The 22,950-nt window shown below is 43.1% G+C and overlaps 1 protein-coding gene across 1 annotated transcript in view; it reads right to left on the minus strand.

Moving 5' to 3' along the window:
- PRAG1 (PEAK1 related, kinase-activating pseudokinase 1) overlaps positions 1-22,950 on the minus strand; it is a 43,824-nt gene that overhangs the window by 13,606 nt on the left and 7,268 nt on the right. Inside the window, exon 3 of the mRNA XM_016209056.2 lies at positions 6,244-6,401. Within this exon, the coding sequence (XP_016064542.2) occupies positions 6,244-6,401 (158 nt within the window). The remainder of the gene's footprint in view (positions 1-6,243; positions 6,402-22,950) is intronic.

Below are 22,950 nucleotides of genomic sequence, written 5' to 3' on the forward strand. Positions count from 1 at the left end.
GCCTAAAAACATCCTGAAAAACTTGGGCCAACTGCCCATATTCTTAGGACTCAGCTCCAACGGCACATGAGACGAATTCAAATACAGGTGCACCTTGAGAGACTGCGAGTTCTGGTCCAGACCACTGCAATAAAGCGAGAACCGCAATAAGGCAAGTGGTGATCTTTTTGCTGGTGGGAGGTCTGGCATTCAATTTGTAAAAATGCAACACCTGTGAAGCGTAATAAAGCGAAGTACAGTAACATGAGGTATGTCTGTATATCTTCATTTAATGCTGGCATTAGATCACTCCGTTTCCAAATTCTGGCTCACAATTAGGGTAAAAAAGGGGTGAGAATGGAAAATACTTTTCTGGAAAGTCTGCCTACATCATAGTTACATCATTGTAGGTGTTTAAATGATTTTGCATGCTAATTGGGCCGGAGAGCTCCAAATCCCAGCTCCTAAGTTTTCCTCCCAATTTCCAATTCTGCAAGTAAAGTCAGTGGCTGACTACAGAGAACACCTCCGCAGCTTTAATTCTCACGCTTCAGAGAAGAGATATTTCCAGTGGGAAACTACCCATCACACATGGTGCACTGGGTGGGACCGTAAGAGAGCCTAGGGGAAGGTACACCAGTGAGTGCCGTTATATTTAGAGAGAAGCCAGGATTTCAATAGCCGGGAAAAACAGCTTAATTGTGTGCAGAAACGCAGGCCAAAAGTTCAAACCCAGTATTGCGTGAGGTGCTCCTTATTACAGAGTCCTTCTCTTGCTGGGTTTTAATAGGCACTTTCATTGTTCTCTGCAGACAGAATGAGAGCTGAGCTTAGGAGGAAGTGGTCAGTCCAGTTTTGAGCCGTATGAATGAACACGGCTGGGCTCCTTGGGTGCACAACTCTGCCTTCTGGCAGCAGCTGGGCCAGAGCAAGTGTGCAGGCAAAGGGCAGAGTCCCGGTGAAGAGTCTCCAAGCTTCAAACTTTAGCTCTTGTGGCCAACCATCCTCCAACTTCCAGGAAGGTAGAGCAAATGGAACTTTCTTTTGCTCAGAAAACTTAAGACTATTAGTGTGTTTTTTGTTTGTTTGTTTTTATATGAGGATAATGGATTGTACAGCTGGAAATGGCTGTATAGGTTCATCCATTCATCAGTCAGTATTTCTTGAGCTTCTACTAAATGAAAGGCAACAGGGAACAAAGCAGATGGAGAGAACCTCGCCCATGCCCTGCGGCTCCTTCAATCCCCTCACGTTCAAGGTGAGAAAACTAAAGCCATCTGCTTTCGCAGGCACCTTGCCAGTCTCACACAGGAAGCAGCAGTCTTGCAGGATTCTGCCAACCCCTTTTCACCGCCCCCAGGAGATGTGAGGCACTGGGGCAAGGGAATGTTCTAGCCTCACATGTAACTCTTTCCTCCAAAGGAAAATTGTGCAACCTCTTGTTTGGTCCCACAGTCTGAATAGTCTTGACTGAACATTAAAAAAAAAAAAAAGCAACAAAGCATTCCTTCCAAAGGAATCCTTGCCTTTTCAAGAAGGTAAGCGTGGTCTGAAATGGAAGCATGTTATTAGCATTTTACAACTGGATGGAAAATGTGGCATTTGTGAGGAGTCTCTGCGGACCACTTAATCATCCCGAGAAACAATAATCACGACACGAATGCAATTTACATGCAAAAGAGGCGCACTGTCTGTGAGAAAGGCTCACGGAACACATTCCATGCCTACAGCCCGAGTGTGCTTCAGGAGTCCCGGCCTTTCAACTCCCCGTTAGAACACGATCATTGAGGGCTTTCTTCCAAATTAATAGTAAAACTAAAAGTTAGTTCAGAGCACTCTTATAGGCTGTTGATGGATGCATCAGTCAACTTTTTTAGAGGATAATTCGGTAACATCTATTTAAAACACATATCTATTTGGACACATCAATCACCACTTCTAAGAACTTATCTTACAGATAGGTCCACAAAATTATTTCACTATATGTCACAGGATCTTACTGCAGACTTATAATGAAAATAATCTAAAAATGCACTGGTAAGAGAATGGTTTAACCAATTCATACAACCGAGAGACTATGGAGCATTAAAAAAAAGAGGTAGACCTAGAGGTTGTGACTTAATACACTTCAAGATACATTAAGAATGAAAATACATAGATATAAAATTTATGATATCTAAAATATGGATAAAAATTCCTGAGACAATAGAGAAAAATGTTCACAGTGGGGGTGGGAGCTGTGACGGGGGTGTCTGGAGACTGTGGCTTTTCATTTCCTACCTTTCTCCACTGTTTGAATTTTTACCATAGACATGTATTGACTTACTGAAGTAATTATATATTGAAAATTCGGTTTGAATGAAAACAGTTTAAACAAAGATGAAGCTTCACTTCAGTGGTATTGTCAGGGCTCAGGCACAGACAATCTTAAAAATGGGTATCTTTTCCTGGGATAGCTTCTTCATCCTTCAGCGACCTCCCAGAACAGAACCCACGACTCTATAATATATTAGACCGAACCCATGAATTTAGGGCCAAGTGCTTTAACAAGCTTGTACAACAGTCAGAAAACACACTATTTTTAGCTAGAGAGTTTTAGATGCCTTTTTCAAGACCGCCTTAAAAAACACACACGATTTCTTCTTAGAGTCTCAGGTAACAGCCTGAGAGCGGGAGCAAAGCTCGGTGAAGGTCAGACTGTCACTTATTCTGACAGATGTCTGATCTTTGTGGACTTGCTGTCTCTCCCCTAGACAGGTCCTCCCATCCTCCCCATCACCTTCCTGGCTTGATCTTCCCCAGAGCACCTCCTGCCATCTGACACACTCCCTACTTCACTCCTTTATCTTCCTCACTGTCCACCTGTCCCTAGGGACTGGGCTTTTTTTGTTTTTTTTTTTTGGTCACTGCTCTATCTTCAACATCTGGAATTGCACCCAGCACACAGTTTTTACATTCAACAAGTATCTATCAAATCAATGATTGAGTTAATGTACTTATTTTAAAAACCTACCTGGCATTATTATTATGAACAATAAGCTGACTACTGTCAAGATATTTAATTAACTTTCTGTATCTCTGGTTTGCTAGCTATGAAAATAAGAATACTGACACTGCTCTGGTGCATACCTTCATGTGATTTATACCTATGTTCACTGTATACTTAGACCTCTTATCTAGTGCTTGTGCCAGCGGTTTCAGTTCAATGAAGCACTCTCTAATCTCCTGTACTATGGATACCTGGCATCCAGAGATGCTTGTTTACTACTGAACTGAATTTTGTTATCCTAAACCAGAAAGGAAAATCATCCTAGCATCCTAGTGGGACATGGGGTTTTCATATTTAAAAGTAACCATTTGAAGCACAGGAGTCATCTGATGACCATTGCATTTAGCCAGTCACTTCCCCTGCATCCACCCACCATCCACTGCAGACAAACTTCCCCTGGCAGCATTCACAGATCTGTCCTGACACATGCACTCTGTCCCTCCCACACTAAGCTTAAACAACTGCTCAGACGGACTTGCCCTTCCACTGAGTTGACTCACTGTTCAACTGAACTACCCACATGGACAAATGGGGAAACATGTGCTTGGAGGAGCATGAAATGCAATACAAGCATAGAAATGTGAAATTAATATTGATACAAAAATGACATTTGTAAACATAAACTTTAGACAAACTCATTTTTAAAATGTAACAAAGTTATCGATTACAATTGCTTGCCTTTCTTATAAAATTTAAAACTCTTTTTTTTTTTTTTTGCCACAAAGCCTGAATAGGAGAAATCTAACTTTAACCATGAATCCTGATGAGCTTCCAAGAAATTTACATGAGCTACTATGATGATATGCCCTGGAAAGACTCTGAGCTCACCTCACTCTGGCCAGCCTAGACTGTGGATGCAAAAAGTCAATACATCGTTTTCATTAGTGAATTCCTACTGGCAAATAAATATAGAGCTTAAAGATATACTATGTTAATATATAATATTAGAGGTACACACCACATTCTGTTTCAAGGAACTTCAGCTTGAACTAATTGTACCTCTTGCATTCTGAGCTACACTCTCAGCTTCAGTACCACATGACAAACAGCAATAGAAGGCATGGAGGGTGATATTTCGGGTACACGGTAAAAGTGAGTAGAGACTCATGGGACTGAAAGATAATTATTCAATAACAGTCCTAAAGCAAGTGGCCTTGGTTAGTGATGAGAAGCTGAATGAAGAGTTTCCCACATTTAATGACCAGTGGTTCTATATGTTCTCTGGATTAATGTTTAGGAGATGAGAGAGAGAGAGAGAGAGCGCGCGCCTCTGGCCCTTCGGTCTCTTGCTAGTTGCAAAGCATGGTTCTGGGTACGGAGCCATACACAGGAGCTGTCAGCAGAAACAGTTCGCTCTAAAGATTCAGAGTCTGAAACAAGGTGTATAACTTCTTGTGGATCTGGGAGTCCATATTTTGAAGTGCATTTCCATTGTATAACTGTCACGATATAGGAATAACCAAAAGAATGTAATCATTTTAATTAAAAAATGTGTGGGTTAGGTGTCATCTTTACACTCACCAACCCCAGAGGCCCCTTTCCTACCGACACAGGTTGGTTTCGAGAGTGCTGTACAATCCAGCCTCGGCTTCCCACCAACCTCACGTCCCATGTTCCCCTCACCTGCTTCCATGACGTGTGGCAGGCTGCTCACCCGCCTCCCAGTGTGCACTAGCCCAGAGCCTTTGTTCCTTTCGTGTCTCCTGAACCCGCAAAGCCTGTTCCTCCTCAGTTCTCACCACCTTTCAGACATGAGCTAAAGTCCCATCTTCTCAAAAACCTTCCCTGAACCCTCCACCGGCCCTCATTGATTTCTCCTTCCAGAAGCCCTTACAAGCACCCGCGGCCCGGGCAGTCCGCTTTCGGAGCTTATTCCATCCACCCGCGTGTCACCTGTTTAGCCTTATCTTTCTGCACAGACCTTGAGAACTCTGAGAGCAAACATCAGGATTTGCTCGTTCTGAAGAAGCAAAGTACTGAGGCACTGAGTCCAGTCCTCTCAACACCAGTGGGCCAGTGGCTGATGGAGGGCTCCAGGGAGACCACTCCTCAGAATCGGCCACAGCCCCAGGAGGGCGGCCAGGGCTGGCCAGCCCAGGGACTCATGGTTCACTGGCCCAGCCCTCTGTGGAATAATCTGCAGGGCGGAATGTTTGCACAAAGGGGTGGGAAAAGGGAAAAGACAGAAGCCCAGGAAAGTCTGCAGAAAAAGAAAATCCTCTTTGGTCACATCCCACCCGAATCAAGGCTAAGATATTTCCTGTTTTTAAGTTAGAGCTATCAGAAGTTTCCCATCAGAACACACCACGGGCTGGCTGACTTATGTAACATGTGTTTTTGTCTTAGCGGTACTCATCTTTTAGATGGAAGATGTTGGTGACAGTAAGTTTCCGATGGAGCTCCCTACTCTGAAAATGCCTACTAAGAAATACTTCCACAGCAATGAGAGAGGCAGTCATGTCAGCACATGTCGAAACCTAACATGCTGCAGCTGAGTCCAAGAGAAATGCAGGCGAGTACACACACAAAATGTTGAAAGGGTGAAAGGTTTTAATATTACCCATCACAACTACAGAAAAGCAGGAGCTCCTTTTCAGAATATACCCAGTCAGTACTTACCTACATATTATGTCTTAGAGCTTCTTCTAGAAAGTGGGATGGATGGTATAGTGTAATGAAGGCTGTTTGCTTTTAATTCAATAAACATTTACATAAACACCTGCTGTGTCCAAGTGTGTGCATGTGTACATGAGTGTGCATGCATGCACATGAGAGAGCATGAGGTGGGGGAGGGGGGGCAGGGAGAAAGAGAGAAACACAGAGGGGTGGTAAGAAAGAGAAAACTTGTGGTTGGCATGTACCAATCCCCTGAGAACTAGTCCTGAGGACAGAAATGGAGAACAGACCTAACATAGATGGCTCATTACCCAAGGAATCAGGAGTCTTTCAACATGCTTTCAGCTTCTGCCTCCTCCAGCCTTGTTGCCATGTCAATGTATTGTGTATAATTGGAGAGCACAATATGGGATGAGGCACTTTGCCATATACTCACTAGGAAATTAAGGTCAACGACTCCTTGGTAGAGCCTACTTCATGGGGAAAGCATGGCCCAGAAAGTTGTCTAGCTCAGCCCTTCCAAATCCTGGCAATTAACCTGGGCCTGGCCTTACACAGGGAGAGAGTCTAAGCCTTCCTGTCAAGGTCAAGTCTGTTACCTCCATCGCTGCAGGTTCTGGAGTCCGAGGCCAGGCTGTCCGTGGAGCCCGTGGTGAAGCTGACGTGGACGCTCCTGAAGGATGGGCTGAGGCTCTCCGCAGAGCCCTGGCTCACTTTTTCCAAATCAGAGCTGCTCTTGTTCATTTTCAAAAGGTGCCTGAAAATTTTGGAACAAACAATGAAAGTGATTAATTTGGTTTCTAGTCAAACACCAGGCTGATTGACCACGAATCTACTATGCTTTTGAAACCTGACCAATGCCAGCAAGTTTTGAAAAAACGATTTTGGGAAGAGAGAACAGGGGCTCTTTTGAAACCTTATGCACATAAATGGCAGGGGATTTCTTGAGTGTGGTTAGGAGGAGTGAGTCTATTAAATTTAGACAAATGCCAAAATCATGATTTGGGAGCAACTGCCTTCATATTCTGGCCCTGTCTGCTAACACATTTATGTCATCTATTATATCCTGTGTAACATCTCTACAAAGAAAAACTGAATATTATCACACAAGCCAATGTATAGAGATATACAGAGACGGGCTAGCTTTTGAAAGATCACAAAACAAGTGGCTGCAAATCAAGACTAAAAATGGTATGTTTTTTTGTTTTTTTTGCCTGGTACTCTCTTGACATATAGCTTCAAAGAATCTAGGTTGTTCCTTGGAATTAGGAGAAACTTCATTTAAATATATATATTTTTAATCCTCACTTGAGGATATTTTTTCCACTGCTTTTCAGAGAGAGTGGAAGAGAGAGGGGAAGGGAGAGAGACAGAGAGAGAAACATCAGTGTGAGAGACAGACATCGATTGGCTGCCCCCCACTTGAGCCCCGACTGGACAATGGACATACATGACCTTGACCAGAATTGAACCCAGACACTTCAGTCTGAGGGCCAACGCTCTAACCACTGAGCCAAACTGGCTAGGGCCTTCATTTAAATTTTAACCGGGCTTCTAGTGCAATGCCCAGATAGAACCATGTTAACATACCCTTTATTCCAGAACTATGGAATAAATTTGCCCTTACGCTTTCTATGACATCTTTTTGTTGCATCTCTAAGACAGCATTACCAACATATCAGGGACAGGAATACCAAGTTCAAAAACAAAGAACTTCACCTTGGAGAAACAGTTCCATTATCGGGTAGAGTGTTTAGTTTATTGATTTCTCTTTCCCCCCTTCCAAGGACTCCATGAATATTCACTCTGACCTGACATTTTCACCACAGAGTGAGACAGACCACAATCAATCCAGGTCTTTCCCTGAGGGTGGTAACCCAGATTTGTCTGAACTGATATTTCCTGATGACATTCTTGTTCCCCAGACAGCAGATCTATATCTCAATATGTGCTGTAGGAAATATACAATACAGTATTGATTTGGCATCAGAACTGCCTTATTTAATGCAGAGGACCTTACAGTCAAGAATGTATCGATTGTTCTTTGTGCTCAGTGTGGCCAGGCCCTCTACTGGTCTTCACAGTCACTGGAATCCCTTGTTGATTAACAGAAAAGTTTAGAGCAAGTTTTTCTGCTACCATGAAAAGTGCTTTCTAGAAACATCTCTCTTTCCATCGTCAACCCTGAGAACCACTATGAGAAATGTTTTCAAAACAGTTACCCGGAAATGTTACAGTGATAGAAATATTACAATGAATGGTATTTTAATATTTCAGTGTCACTGTAGGGATATTGGAAACATCAAATGCTTAGGAAGGGCTATGGGAGATATGACAGTGTTTCACAAAACATTTTTATCCTATCAGATCCATCAGTAACGGCTTCTCAGATGAAGCCAATCTGAAGTTGTGAATACTGACAACCCCCCAGTCTAGAAGGGAAGCCAACTCTGCAGCAATCCAACCACTCCACCCCCTCTGGTCTCTCTTGGGTCTTCAGGCCCAGAAAATTGCCAAGGGAGAAATTCCAGCACTGTAGCTGCTGAGCTGGCACAGCTCCCCATTCCACAAACTTAGAAAAACACGCAATGACATGTATATAAATAGATAAAACTAAAAAATACACAAATGTGCATATGAGTACACACACGCACAAGTATTTAAAGTAACAGTGAAGCACTGAAAGAAAAGAGGGGCCTCGGTACCAGAGCACTACACGATGCGCTTCCACACCAGGGCATGCTTGCTGCAGGTCGGGGTAGGTGCTCTTTATCAGGTTAAGGAAGTGTTTCTATTAAGTTTCCTAAGTGTTTCATATTCTTAAGTCATTTATAGTTATTGAGTTTGATAAAATGTTTTTTCTACATCTCCACAAAAATCATTGTTTTCCTCATTTATTCTGTTAGTGTGATGAGTTACATTAGTAATTTGCACAGTTTGCATAAACTTAATTTACTACACATGCTGGATTCCGTTTCACTAATATTTCACTTAGGATTTTGACATTTCCATTCAAATGGGGGGGTTAGCCCACAGTTTTCCTTCTTGTACTGTTCTTGTCTATAATTTTGGTATAAAGGTTAAACCTGAGTCATAAAGTAAATTGGGTGGCTTTTTCTCCTTTTCAGTGATCTTATGTAGTTTGTATAAGACAGGGATTATGTGTTTCTTGGAAGACTGCTAGAACTTCAATGTCCATCATAAAGAAATGGATATATTGTGATATAATCTTATAATGGAATATTATATAACATTCAAAAATAAGTGCACTTGATTTTAATATGAAAATGAAAATGATTCTTAAAATGAATATTACGAGTAGCTTTCAAAAGACTCAAGCACAGTATACCAATGGTATTAAGTGTATATACCATTTATATACATTTTTAAAACAGCGTTATATATTTTTGAAATAATGCTCATCAACTTCAAGATAGTGATTACTCTAGGTAGCAATGGGAAATTGAAATGGAAATTAGGTAAGGAGGGATCCTGCATTGTACCTGTAATGTTTTATTTTAAAAATCTAAAAAAAAAAAAGCAAAATATTAATACTTGAAAACTCTTAGGAAGATACATGAATGTCAGTTAAATTATTTTTGAACTTTCCTGTATGTTGGAAATATTGGATAAACTGAAAATGAACATTTCTAGAAGGAATGAAAATCACCAAGGCTTGAATGAGCATAGGGATGACCACTCTGTTGACCTAGTGGTGAGTCTCTGTAAGGCATGGAACACAAGGGACAACCCAGTGGGATTTCCATGAGGCCCGACAGTAGGACAGGCAGGCTCAGTGAGGGTTGATCCCACCAAAAACAGCCTTGTGGGTGAAAAAAGTTATTTCTCAGACCTGACAAATCCTCTGAGACTCTGAGGGTCAATTCTTCTGCATATAGCTACTATGAGGGGAAAGTCACAGTTCTGAAGACACACCAAGTGAATGCAGACAAAATCAGAGTATTCCTATGATTGCAGGACAAATTCTCTGCAGCCTCTGTGTGTGTGTGTGTGTGTAGGCAAGTGGGGAGCCTCCTGAAGCTGACTTTGGTAAATCTTAGTTTCCAAGCCACAATTTCATGTCGTCATGGCTTCTGGGGACATTACTGCTGTTTCTCTACTAAAAAAAGCCTCAAGAAGCCCAGGCTCCCACAGGTAACTAAAACCCAAAAGGCATTTGGATGCTCAGATGTAAACGGGGAGGGAAAGGAGTGACCTTTTCTCTTAACCGCAAATTCTTGGGAGTGATGACCCCTTTGCGTGAGATGCATCAGACATGTTCCACCCTGGAAACCTGTCCAATCTGCATTCTGAGAGAATTTAACTAGAAAATGAGCAAAACCACACTGGATTTCAGAAAGAAAGGGAAGCTGGCCACCCCATGTGAGACTGACAATCGGGTTGTTTCTGTGTCTTCAGTCTGTGTGTGCAATAGATTTCTTTAAAAAAAAAAAATCTCTGGAAAGGGCTGAATAGTCCAAAGGTGACATTTCTGGGTCCCTGTAGATTCTTCTGTCAGACCTACGGCCAAATGGGAATCCAAATACACACAACAACAACACACAACAAACCTATACTTAGTTCTTTTTAAGGGCACTTTTCCCTCGTTAATGATAGTTTGTCTTTCAAAAAAGCAGTGCAAGCCATCTATATGATGAAATCTGATGTCATGTCATTTAAGGAAGTGGTTTCAATGGGCTAAAACCACACAGTCCAGTCCTTCCTCTTTGGGGGTGAGTAAGGCTCTTATCGGGCAGTGGGGACACAGCCCCGCACAGATGTCTCGCTCACGCAATGTGATAAGTGACGTGTTCTTGCTCCGGCTTCCTTTCCGGCCGCCCCCTGTTGATCAGACACGGTCCCGGGCCAGCAGGGTGACCTGCGCGGCCAGTGGGACGGCGTCCTTAGAGACTCGAGCCCCGCAGCTGCTGCCCAGTGTTTTCAGAATGGCTTTTCCCCCCATTGTCCTCAGAGAAAGGAGCCTCGCCAGCGCTCCCCGCGCAGCACTGGGAGAAAGCTAGAAAAATAATCCAGGCGGAAGGGCCATCTGCCAGACTTCCTCAGCTGGAGGAACGGCCCCTGCTAAAAATACCCGAGCCTTCGGAATGTCCGAAATTCCTAGTGGGTGCCGGCCCCGGTGTGCAGAGGCTGTCCGCTAGAACCCTCTTCCCTCCCTCCCTCCCTCCCTCCCTCCCTCCATCCATCCTGAGCGCAATTTCAAGTGTGATTGAGGCAAATTTCCATTTTCACTGCCCTCACCTTGGGTTGAGCGTTTTTTGGCCTCTGGAGCAAATTATATGAAAATCTGAGTACTGCCAGCGTGCAGTTTTAGACTAGCTCTCTAGACCCAGCACACGCTCACACCGCCAAGTCTTTGGGTTGATAGAGTTCACGGCCAAGTTTAGTGAGGACTCAGAGAGGAACTTTGAGGTAGCTCCAAAGCATAAACAGGTTAGAAAATTCTATAGATATTTACTAAGGGCCCAAGAAGAAAACAGAATGGGTTTAGATGCAAATCAATCAAGTCATGCCTAAATCAAAGAATGAGAGCGTCTTACCATCCTAGACTCCAGCCTGCGGTGCCGTCCTCACCAGCTTGGCCTCCCAGGGCCCTGTGACGGGCTGGGCCAGTGGCAGCAGGGTCCTGTGAGCAGCCCTGAGGACGAAGGGCCAGCTTCAGAGGCGGCCCGGGTGCCTTGTCAGCCTGCAGTGAATCACCACTCAGTTCCTCTCTGCCTTTTCTACAAAATGCACTTCCTGCAAAAGCACAGGAAAGTGGGGCAGGCTCTGCCGCTGTGACCTGCTGCATTCAACCTCCAATTGTCTTACCAGGCTCCGTTAAGAGCGATTCAGATCCCCTTAAAAAATACAGTACCCTTCACCCCATTTACCCTCTACTATTTAGCCACATCCTAAAGCCAAAACCCTCAGATGCCTCAAGCTGAAACACCAGCCTTGCTTGGTAAATAAGAGCACCCTGCTTTAAACGAACGCCTGTATCACCTGCAGGGTGTCCCCTGTCTTGTTTATCCTGAATACCATTTCCAGGTTTTTCAACAAAAAATATTTGACTACCTACTGTGTGCCAAGCACAGTATTAGGTGTTGGGGATACAACAGAGGGTAGAGCTGACACCATCCCTTCTCATTTGTCAAAGTCTTCGAGAAAGTATACAGAGGGTTCAGCCCACTCTTTAGAAAAGATTCGCAGCCTTGGGGTAGAACATCCTGATTCAAAATCTGTCCCAAATACTGCTCTCACGAAGCTGGCTGACTCTGAAGAGTCCCCCCCAGAGCTCTGTGAGGGAGGATTTGCGACCTCGGCCACCACACTGTATCAACCCAGGTTCTTCCATGGTGACAAAACACACATTCCAGATTTCCTTTGATAATCTCACTTTCAAATATCCCTCCCTGCTTTGTTTATACATTAGAACACATGCCTGGATTTCTTGTTTGGAAAATAAATTATCACCATTTTAGTTAATATACTACTACTTCCCTCATAAATCCTTTGCTCCAACTGGGCTAGTCTCTCATTGTTTCTAAAGCACCCTGTGCTCCTCTCCTTTCCCCGTGCTGACTCAGGAAACAATTCTCTCTCCTCTTCAGATCATTTCCATCCTCACGACCCAGCCTCAGCATCACTTACCTACAATTCCCTCCCCAACCATGTCAGTCTGCTGACTCGTCTGCCCTCTGAAGCTCACACTGACCTGCGCCTGACTCACATCCCGGGGCATTCGGTGAGAATCCTGGTTAGATTATTCTAACTGTTTCATGTGAAATCGGCTTGTTACTACCCCCAAATTATCAACTGTTTGAGGAGCTGTGTCATAGCCGGGGCATGCTGGAACACAGAGTAATTATTAAATGTTTCTTGATTAAGTTTATCTGTTTCTGTTTCAGTAACTCGGTGGCATCTGGGAGGATAAGTGTTTCCTTTAAGACAAAAATTATACTTGCCCAGCAAAACTTGCAAAAGGCAGGAACACTGAGCAAACAACCACCCTCAGGAAAGCTGGATTCAATAGCTGGATCCTTCTCATATTTACAAAATAAGTGGTGGCAGAATATCCTGAATTTGCACAAAGCTTGTAGTTTTTGTGTTGTTGTTTTCTGGGACATGAGATGAGAAAGGCAGATAAGCAAGCTGGAAAGGTGTTCATTGCTTTTATCTTTGGTGTTCTTCGATGAAAATGCTAAGGATATTATTTAGCAAGAGTCTAAGTGCCACCTGAAAGGACATGAGTCCAGTGTGCTCTGGGGCATCTTCCCCCCAGGGATTTGTCAGCTTGTACAAAGATAGGAAGTCAGTTTCACTGTTGCTCACATGACCTTTAAGCTGCAGGCTTATTCATTTGCATCTGCAATTAATGCACTAGTGACTGCAGGGCCCTACAAGCCCAAAAGGCCTTTGGTTCACCCTGAAGATGAACACACTTTGCATTCAGTGGAAACTATTTAAAAACAGGACTAAAGCCATACTTATTTATAAAGATAGAAAGGCACACACAGTAAGGTTACTAGTTAGTTTTGGTCAAGAGAAAAAAATGCTTAAATTGATCAAATGGAAATTTGTAGGCATTTGCCTGACTATATACAGATCTACTTTGGTATTGAGAGATACCAATACTTTAAAAATTCTGGTCTCAGAAAATCAGAGTTGTTTATTTGTGGCCCCAGTCTGCATTTTTATGTACTTTTCTAAAGCAGCTCTGGGCTGCCTGGGGCAGGAGAGGGGACAGCAAATGTTTGGAGTTTCCTAGCATGGTGATGTGTCAGCTAAGGATGGGGGTGGGGGGACGCAGCTGCCCAGGAGCAGGTGAGAGAGCGCAGAACACTCAGCAGCCTGGCGCGTCACCCAGCCCACTACACTGTCATCTCCAATACAGTCGCTTAAGAGCCATGAGTCCCCAACTCCTGGCCTGGAAAGTCAAGGAGGAAGCTCTTACACCTGTTCACACAAGGGGCACATGGGAAGAGAACACGAAGAGACAGAAATGACAAAGGTAAAGACAGAGCAGCTCCAATCCACAGAGGGGCACCTCGCACCAGCTGCCAGCCCACAGGCCAGTGCTAGGCGGGAGGACCTGCAGGAGCCTTTGGGAAGGACGGCCATGCAAGCACCTGAACTACGTCCCGGATAGGTCTCAGAGCCACCCAGGAAGCCCGTGGGTGCAGCGGTTAAGGGTGTGAACACTGGGGCTCCACTGCTTATATCAGCTGTGTGCCTTGGAAATGGCTCATCTCTCTGTGCTTCAGCTTCCCACCTATATAATGGGGATACTACTACTTAAAGTCTCGTGGGGCTGATAGGAAGGTTCGCTGAGTTAACATTTAACGAGCGCTACAAACAGCACCAGGTACATAGAAAGTGTTAAGTTATAGAGAAAGATGAATGTGGGTGGATGGACAGGTGGATGGACGGACAGTCAGGTGAACGAAGAAAGAGAAACAGAGGCACAGAAAGGCAGAGACAGAGAGAGGACTTCAGCAGCCTCCAGGAAACCCATCCTTCTTTCGCTATCTGGACAGAAGCAGAAAACAGCAGGTGGGCTAGAGATTTCACTCTTTCCTGATACCTCTACTTTTATTATGTCTGTAAGGAGATTCAAAGACAAAAGTTAATCAAGGTGATGTTTTGATCACATGCGTTATTCTAAAATAACCAGGAAGAGTTGATTTGTCCATCAACCAGACCTCACTTGGAACCTACATATTCAAGAGGGTGATAAATTTCAGTGCAGCCCCAGGTTCAAGGGCTGACACACTCCTCAGATGACCAGGTTGCTTAGCTCCATCACACAAAAATTTAGAAACAGAATAACCTCCTTTATTATATTTGTCTGTCTCCCCCTATGAAAAAAGAACCTCCATGGTGCCTTCCCCCTCCACACCCTTCCCCATTCCCTTCACAAGCGCACAGAGGGCTCTGGTGATTAAACCAAAACAGTAGCGAGTCGTTATTCACCAACTTGGGACTTGCTGCTGTTCTAGTCCTGACCTATTCTTGTTGGAATCCATCCACCAAGATGATCTGTGCCTGACCAAAATCTTTTTGTTTCTAGATTATTGGTTTTGGCAACTGTGCTTTCAGACTTATCTCTGTCTCCTCCTCTTGATTCAGCAAATGCTTTAAGTCTACTTTGTTGATCCAGATCTTGAGCCCAGCTATTTGGCTTAAAAAATATGTGTTTACTTATATGAGACTTCATTTCTACCCTCCTGGCTCGGGAGATTCAGGCTACCTGTAACGAAACTACTAGGATGATCTACTTCTCCACTCCCACTCTGGTCCAGCCTGATGCCCCATAAGGATGAGATTCCCTTCCCACTCCCAGGTCAGTTCTTTAGCACTCTCTTACCGGCTCCTCAACAGCTCCATCTCCCTTTCCTCAGCCTTGGCTGAAACCTTCTTAAGGGCGGGCTCTGGTAACCCAAATCCAACATGGGGTGGGGGTTCCCCACACCACCAACCAGACCTCACTTTGAAGAGGTTCTTGGACACCAGCTCAGTGTCTTACCATTCAACTCAATTCTGACACTGTCTTTGCAGAGTTAGCATTAGATCCCACAGAATAAAGGCTCAGTGCCACAAGACTGCCTTCCATTGCAGATGCCAAACTCAAGTCCAAGTTGTCACCTGTGCTTCTGATTGATCCTCTACAGAATTGAGGTTCCAAAGAACCCTTCCTTGAGTTCGATTAATATGCTAGAGCAGCTCTTAGAACTCAGGGAAAAAATTTACTTAAAAGGATAGAAGCCAGAAACAGCCAGATGGAAGGGATGCATAGGGCAAGGTATAGGGCAAGGGTGCAGAGCTTCCATGCCCTCTGTGTGTGCCACTCTCCCCACATTGCCATATGTTCGCCAGTGTGGAAGCTCTCCAAACCATGTCCTTTTGGGTCTTCATCACATAGACACGACTGATTAAATAATCGGCCATTGGCAACTGGTTCAACCTCTAGTCCTTCTACCCTCCAGGAAAGTTGTGGGGTGGGCTGAACGTTCCAACCCTCTAATCACAATGGTTGCTTCCCCTGGCAACCAGTTCCATCTTTAGGTGGATTCCAGAAATCACCTCATTAACATAATAAAAGACACCTTTAGAAATTCAGCACTTAGGAAATTCCAAGGGCGTTAGGAGTTCCCTGGCAGAACTGGGAGGAAGACTAAGTATTTAATTCTTATTATAAATCACAATATCACAGTGGGCAACTCCAAACATCTTCCTTCTCCACTCTTGCACCAGGCAGTCCAGTGCTTCTCTAGGGAAGTACACAGCCACGTAGCCTGGGCCACAATGAACTCAGGCTGCCTGTCTTCAGGTAGCTCTTGGGGCTCCCTGGAAATCCTTGCACTTGACCTCCCATATTCCAAAACAGCTATTTCAAACACTCATCACTTTTCTTGATATTCTTAATCCCTGTCTCTCTCAAGTAAATCCTCTATGTCTCCATGATTCACTGTCTCTGTTCATGTTCATGTTTACTTGAAGTACAGAGATGTGAGATAACCATATGCCAAACTAGTTACCCACTTTCAAGTTAACCTGCATTATTTTTTCTCTTCATCCCGTCTCTAATTCTCGGCTTTCCTGGTTTCCCACTCCCAGCTACTCACACTATATTTCCCTGGATACAGACCCTTGGATTTATCTTTGAAAAAATATATAGTGTTACTCTGTGCTTTAAATTTATATTAATTACACTGTGTTACATCTTGCTCTGTTTCTTAGTTATTTCACTCAATACCAGTTTAAGGTCCATCATGTTTCTGTATAAACATCTATCCCATAGTTTCTGGCTGCTATTAAGTATTTCATTTTATATTCACTACCTTTTACCTTTCTGTTTCCCTAGAGATGAATACCTGGGTTTGCCCAGCTACCAGCTATAAGCAGGGCTGAAATAATCTTCATTACATACATCCTCTTATTCACCTGTGCATGTGTTTCTCTGAGGAGAATAAAGACTGTTGGGGCATAATGTCATCTTATTATACTTAACTTTACTGGGTAATTCACACTAGCTCCACCTACACAAAGTCCTCAGTATTTAGTGACTGAATGACTGTCAAGATCAAGAAAGTCACAGACTCTGAACTGTAAGGAGAACGCCTTTCATTGCCTTTCTCTGCTGTCAACAGGGAACACGGATAAGCACTGAAAGGGTCAGAAGCAGGGTCAAGGGGCTGGATGGAGGTTTCAATGTACAGACAATTTCCCTGTTTTAAATTTCGGAGACAACATGAATGTAGAGAAGGCATTTTGAGAGATTTGGAGGGAGGTCATCAAGTAAATGTAACAAATCAGGAATACTCCTGTCCTGGTTTCTACTTTCTCCTAGGGACACCCGCTGTCCCCAAGTTGAACATCTCTATAAAAATGATGGTCTAACTTGTCACCAATCAAGAAGACTTGAAAAAATTATATGTACTAGGTATTATGAAAAACAATCGTTTTGTTTCTCAAATTCAAATTTATATTATAATATGTAATTTCTATTTTCAAACTATTCCTCCAAAAGATTCTGACTTACCTCCTGTCCCTACCTCCTCACCCCCCAATCTGGGGCATAGAAAGTCAGTGTTACAGGCCAGAGAGTAAGTGAACATACATTATCTAACAAGATTTAGGGACTGAAAAAGTAAGTTTAAGGTCCATAAAGAGAAATAAGACTTTAAATAATGGATAATAGATCTAATGCTGTTACTTACTAAAATACTGAGTTCCAAAAATTCATGGACTAGTCATAATCACTCATTAAAATTCATGAAATATTCATAATTACTCATTAAGAAGAAACAAAACACTTTGGCATGACAGCCAGAAATTTGAAGCTGTAATCAAAGATGATGACCACCGTCTGCCAAACACTTTGTTCAGGGCCACCTGGGCGGGACAGACCGCAGGCCCCCTCCCGGGTGTGGAACTCTGCTTAAATTACTATAGGGAGCCGTTACTGACCGCCAATGATTTTGCATTACAGATGGCAAATTTTAGATTCTAAAGCTGGACTGGCAAATAGCCAGCACACATGTCTGCACTCACTCTCGCCTAACCTGAAGACTGCTGATTGACCGCAGCAAGCTTTCCTGCAGGTGGACAGGTGGCCTCCCTGTCCTCTACATGGAGCTCCAGACTTCCACCCCAACTGACTGGGCTGGTGTGGAGGAGGCAACCTAACTGCCCTCATGGTTCAAAACCGTGCAGTCACAAAATCTTCTTTCTTGTCAGCACATATCAATAAGAATTATTTAAGTGACAACCCACAATGACTGGTTTTAAAATTCCCCGAACTCTTCTCCTTTTTCAAATATGTCTTTATTGATTTCAGAGAGAGGAAGGGAGAGGGAGAGAGATAGAAACATCAATGATGAGAGAGTCATTGATGAGGTGTCTCCTGCCGGCCCCCCACTGGGGATGGAGCCCGCAACCCGGGCATGTGCATTGACCTGGAATCCAGCTGCAATCTCCCAGATGCTAGGGCAATGCTCAACCATTGAGCCACACCAGCTGGGCCCAAAACTCTTCTTACCTTTCTTCCTGGTCTTCAAAATTATATTACTTATTATTAATATGTCAATTTATCTCAACCATTCATGCATCTATCCAATGCAGTGGGATTTTTATTCACTTGACTAAACCAAACTACCAGGAAGTCAGGGAGAGATACTAAAATTAACTAGACAGTAAGAAGGGCAGGATTTTTTTAAGTAGCCTTTGATCTGGAAGTTCCCCTTCTCCCCCAAGGAAGAGCAGTTGTTAACGTAAGTCAGCCTGTTAGAGAAGCACCGAGTGTAAGCTGTTCCGGGCACTAGAGAGAAGCTAATTGCCACAGGGAATTGTACGGAGTTGCGTGGAAACAGCACGAACACCCTTCATGCTCAGCATTGGTAGGAATCTGCCCCAAAGTCAGTAAGGAATACTGCGCCATGCCAGCACAGAGGACCAAGGCTCTGACCTTCTGGTAGAAGATGCAAATCCCTTCTCTAGCCCATTAACATCCCCAAACAGTAACAAATTATTTGCAACACAAATAGAGCAAATTTCTCATTGATTGGTGAGTTCCACACCCAGAAAGCGGGCTGGCCATTCCAGGAACAAAGTCCATCTGATCACTTGAGGACAAAAGGGGCTCGATCATATGGCCCAGGTGTGTGTTCTCCAACCTGCCTCAGAAAGCACGGAACATCTATTTCCAGAGAAGCAAAACCGCACCCTAGAATTCCTTGCAACTCGCTGGTGGGGGAAAAAGAAAAGTCCTTAGGTGACTACTACCTGAAAGGAACATTCTGTGGCAAGAAAGGGCTGGCTCCACACACCTGCTCAGCTTAAAAAAAAATACACTTAGAGAAAGCCAAGTGAGAGAGCCCGGTTGCAAAAGTGAAATGTACAATCATTGGGGAGTAATTAATCCATGAAAGGATGCATTGTGCCCACACGGCCTTTACCTACCTTGAAGTATTAATAATTATTAACCTCAGCTTCTTTAACTGAAGGTGACAACGTTCTATTGAGCAAGGCTAGCAACAGAATTATAATGAGGTGTCTAGTGAAAAATCTGTAGTTCACGCTGACCTCTTTTTTTCTAATTCAATAATCTTTCATTGAATACCTACTATATCCCAGGCACTGTGCTAAGGTATCCTGCAGGAAAGTTAAAAAAAAAAAAAAAAAGAAACATGTCCCTGTACCCCAACGAGTTTTCAAATGCTTGAGGAGATACAAACACGGATCCAATTTCATAAAATGCAAGACACGCTGTGTTAACCTCCAAAAGGGAGCCCTGGGGCAATCAGGAGACTTGGGTTTCAGAAAGAAACTTTGATACAAGTATTGAAAGCTACTGTTCCTTTCATCAACATTTCTTGATGTGCAAAGCATAGTTAGGAGAAACTGAAATAAACAGGGAGTGGTCTCTGCCTACAACTGTCTACTTAACAAATATTTCTTGAGCATCTATTTTGTACTAGGCACCAAGTAGGATATTATGGAATTACAGATGGCTAAGCATGCTCTTTATCTTTAAGGAGCATCTGGCATTTTTTTCTTTAATAAATGGCTATCTATATGCCTGTACTAAGCTTGAGCTTGATCTTGGATCAGGTCAAAAGACAGTTAAAGGAAGGACTACTCCTGGGCACCAAGCTGAGCTTACCGTTGCATTACTGAAAAGAGAACAGAGAATGTGGTGAGGATCCGGATGCTATTATAACCAGTCTCATCAAAGGGACTCAAAGCAGGGGTGAGCCTTTGGTGGTAATATTACATACCTGCTGATTTAATCATATCAACTCAACCCTTAGGGGCCTTAAGGAGAAGGCACTGGCTTTTTAGCACCTTGCACAAAGTGTAACAGAGAGTGGCTAATTAGTAGATATTGATGAATTAAAGAATCTCTAATCCCCAACCCTAGCCATGGATGCATGCTCAAAAATGGGGAGAATGTCATAAATATTTAATATTTATTAATTTTTAAAAAAAATTACAGAATAGAAAGACAGGCAGCAATTCTCAGTGCTATGGCATCATTAAATGTCCAGTGTTTTTAGGCTCTATCCACAAGCTCATGGGAAGAGGCCAACTATTAATTTGCCCTGGCAAGGAACAGAACATAAACTTGCATTGCTGATACACGTGCTTTGTTCTGTTTGCCAAACTCTGTGCACGGTGGTGGGGCGGATTCTCCCCCTGAAGTATGCCCAGCATTCATTCTCTCCTCTGAATTATTTCAGTTTTGTCAAAAAGGCTAAACATAGAGATCTCTAAGTACATATAGTGCTTTCTAATACAAACAGTGATTTTCAAAATACGACATGGACTATCCCATTATGCATCTAGACTATCGGATATCCTGGTAAGCCGCTGCCATCCCTGTAATCCGCCACAGTAGAAAGTGCCACAGGAGTGAAAGAGCACTCGGAGCTATAATCAGATTGGATATGGGGTCTGGAGGCAAATACCCATCTCACTCACTCTGCTCCCGTCCTCTGTGCTCACGCTGAGGCCATGTAACTGAGAAACCACACAAGGAAGTCGGCCCAACTTCTCTAGTTAGCACAGTGGCCACATCCGTGGACAGAAAAGAGCTGCATCTATGACACTGTTACCACCTGTCTGCTGAGAAGCAATGTGGGAGGGAGGGAGGAAAATTAAGAGTGACCAAAAGCCCGTGGACAGACTCAGTCTCTGCTCCCCAGAATCCCCGCCGAGGCGGAGAATGTAGTTAAGTGGTGGGTGAAAAGTACAATTAACGTGAGTGACAACTGCAAAACAAGGTCATCTCTTTCTTTTGATCAGTCTCACAGGGGCCAGACTGGTTGGAAACTAAAACCATATAAACTTGTCTCATTTCTCATTCACCTGTCGCCTGCCCTCTAATTCCACCTCTGAGCTCAGGCCTACCTTCCTAATTGGGGGTTTCTTTGTGAGACGTTTGTCTGCGCTAATCAGATGATTCTCCCGCAACTGACCTTGTCACTCAAAAGCCATAAGTCATTTAAAAACAGGTTTGCAGCTCTCAAGAAATAAAAAGCAGAGATAAATTTGATTCTTTTGCGTTTTAATTATTTCCCCAGGCACTTCCACTCTCATTAAATTGCCTTAAGTCTTGAACGTGACATTTAAACTAAGAAGTCCACACTTCTTTCCTTTGCAGGTTTTAGTTTCCTAACCAGCAGTACTTGTGGCTCCTCACCTCCTAACTCTGCCCTAAAGCGGAGCAGGGGTGAGCCAGGGACTCCGTGGGGTCCGTCAATCTGAGAAGGTATGACTTGTGTCTGCAGGAGGTTGCCTTGGCAGCAGGAAGTGCAGCAGGGTTGCCTGCCCAGGGCGAGGGCTGGGCACATGCTTGAACACCTCTAAAGCTAAAGCCCGTCAGCACATCAAATGAGCGCTGAGAGCCTTGGTCCTACATGGCATCGCTGCAAGAGGTTTCTCAGGAACACTAGTGGGAGTTTACAGAGGGCAGTATCTCAGACAGACAGATAAGTGACTGCCAAACATACAAAACAAGACCACAGGAAAGCCAAGTCATTCTCAACATGCTTTTTTTTTCTTCCAAGTCAGAGTCTTGCGAAACAGGACCATAGGCAAACCAAAAATCATTCTCTGTTCGTTTACAATGGCCCTAGAGAGCAGATGGATCTAACAAGTATAAGTAATACTGCCTGGCATCAAGCAACCCCTTCCTCCAGAGCTCTGAGTGAAGATAATACACATCATGAGATCCGCTATCTTTGTTCTCAGGGGAAGCTGATCCTTAGAAATAGAACCCATTTGACAGATGGCCCAAGTGAGGACATTAAGTTAACTTTGTATGTTGCTCAAAGACCTTTCAAGATTTTTCTACCTTGGAGAATTTTCATAAGTAATCTAAACATAATTGTTAAGGGCAAGTAAATTAGATAAATGTAAGTAGGATAAAAAGTTTTTAGGTGGACTTTTACAATAGCTCCCCCAAATCTTTTCAGTAACTTGAAACTTTAAAGTTTTGCTAAGATTAAGCTAAATGATGAAAATTTATTAAATATCTAGATAATTTCCAATGAAAATAAAATACTGAAACGTTAATTACTGAACATAGGTTTTCCCACTTTTGGCTTCCTTTTACCAAGGAACTAAAGGTATTTGGGTCTATTAGCTAACATATTTTGTGCTACGATGAGAAATTTTCTATAAGAAAGCACGTTTCTATGGATTACAGAAAATATTTAGAAGTCTACCAATCCACAGAATGTTAATGTAGAAGACCTTTCACAATTGCTTACTTAGTTCTCACGGGAAATGAAAGGTTTTTAATGGTTAAGAATTCTAATATATGTAATTAAAGCTACTAGAAATAAATAGGGGAACAACTCTGTATTCAAGGAAAGTAGGTTGTATGTTTTTGGTAAACCTAGTCTTCTTGATATTAAAAGTGGCAAGTTTTGCTCAGAACTATGTAACTTTATATATTTGCCTGTGAAATCTTTGTCACTTTGGTTGAACAGATAACTAAATACTGTTTCACAGTAACCCATGATCCTATTTGACTAAATGTTTTAAAACCTTTTACTACTTCTAACAAATGTTCTAAAATCAACTCCAAATGAAATCTTTTTGACCTCAAACTAATGTAGGATTTTCTAGAAGTCTCCTAAAACATTTCAAAAGATTTTTTCTCTCTCCTCATAAAAAGGGAGATGTTAAACAAATTAGGCTCATCTGATATGTTAAAATACATGGAAAGTATTGTCAAATAAGAAGTAACACTAAGCTTTCTTTGCTGTATTGCTGTAAGTATGTTATAAGTGTTCTAG

This window comes from Miniopterus natalensis, chromosome 2 (assembly GCF_054644295.1).
Source record: "Miniopterus natalensis isolate mMinNat1 chromosome 2, mMinNat1.hap1, whole genome shotgun sequence".
NCBI lineage: Eukaryota > Metazoa > Chordata > Mammalia > Chiroptera > Miniopteridae > Miniopterus > Miniopterus natalensis.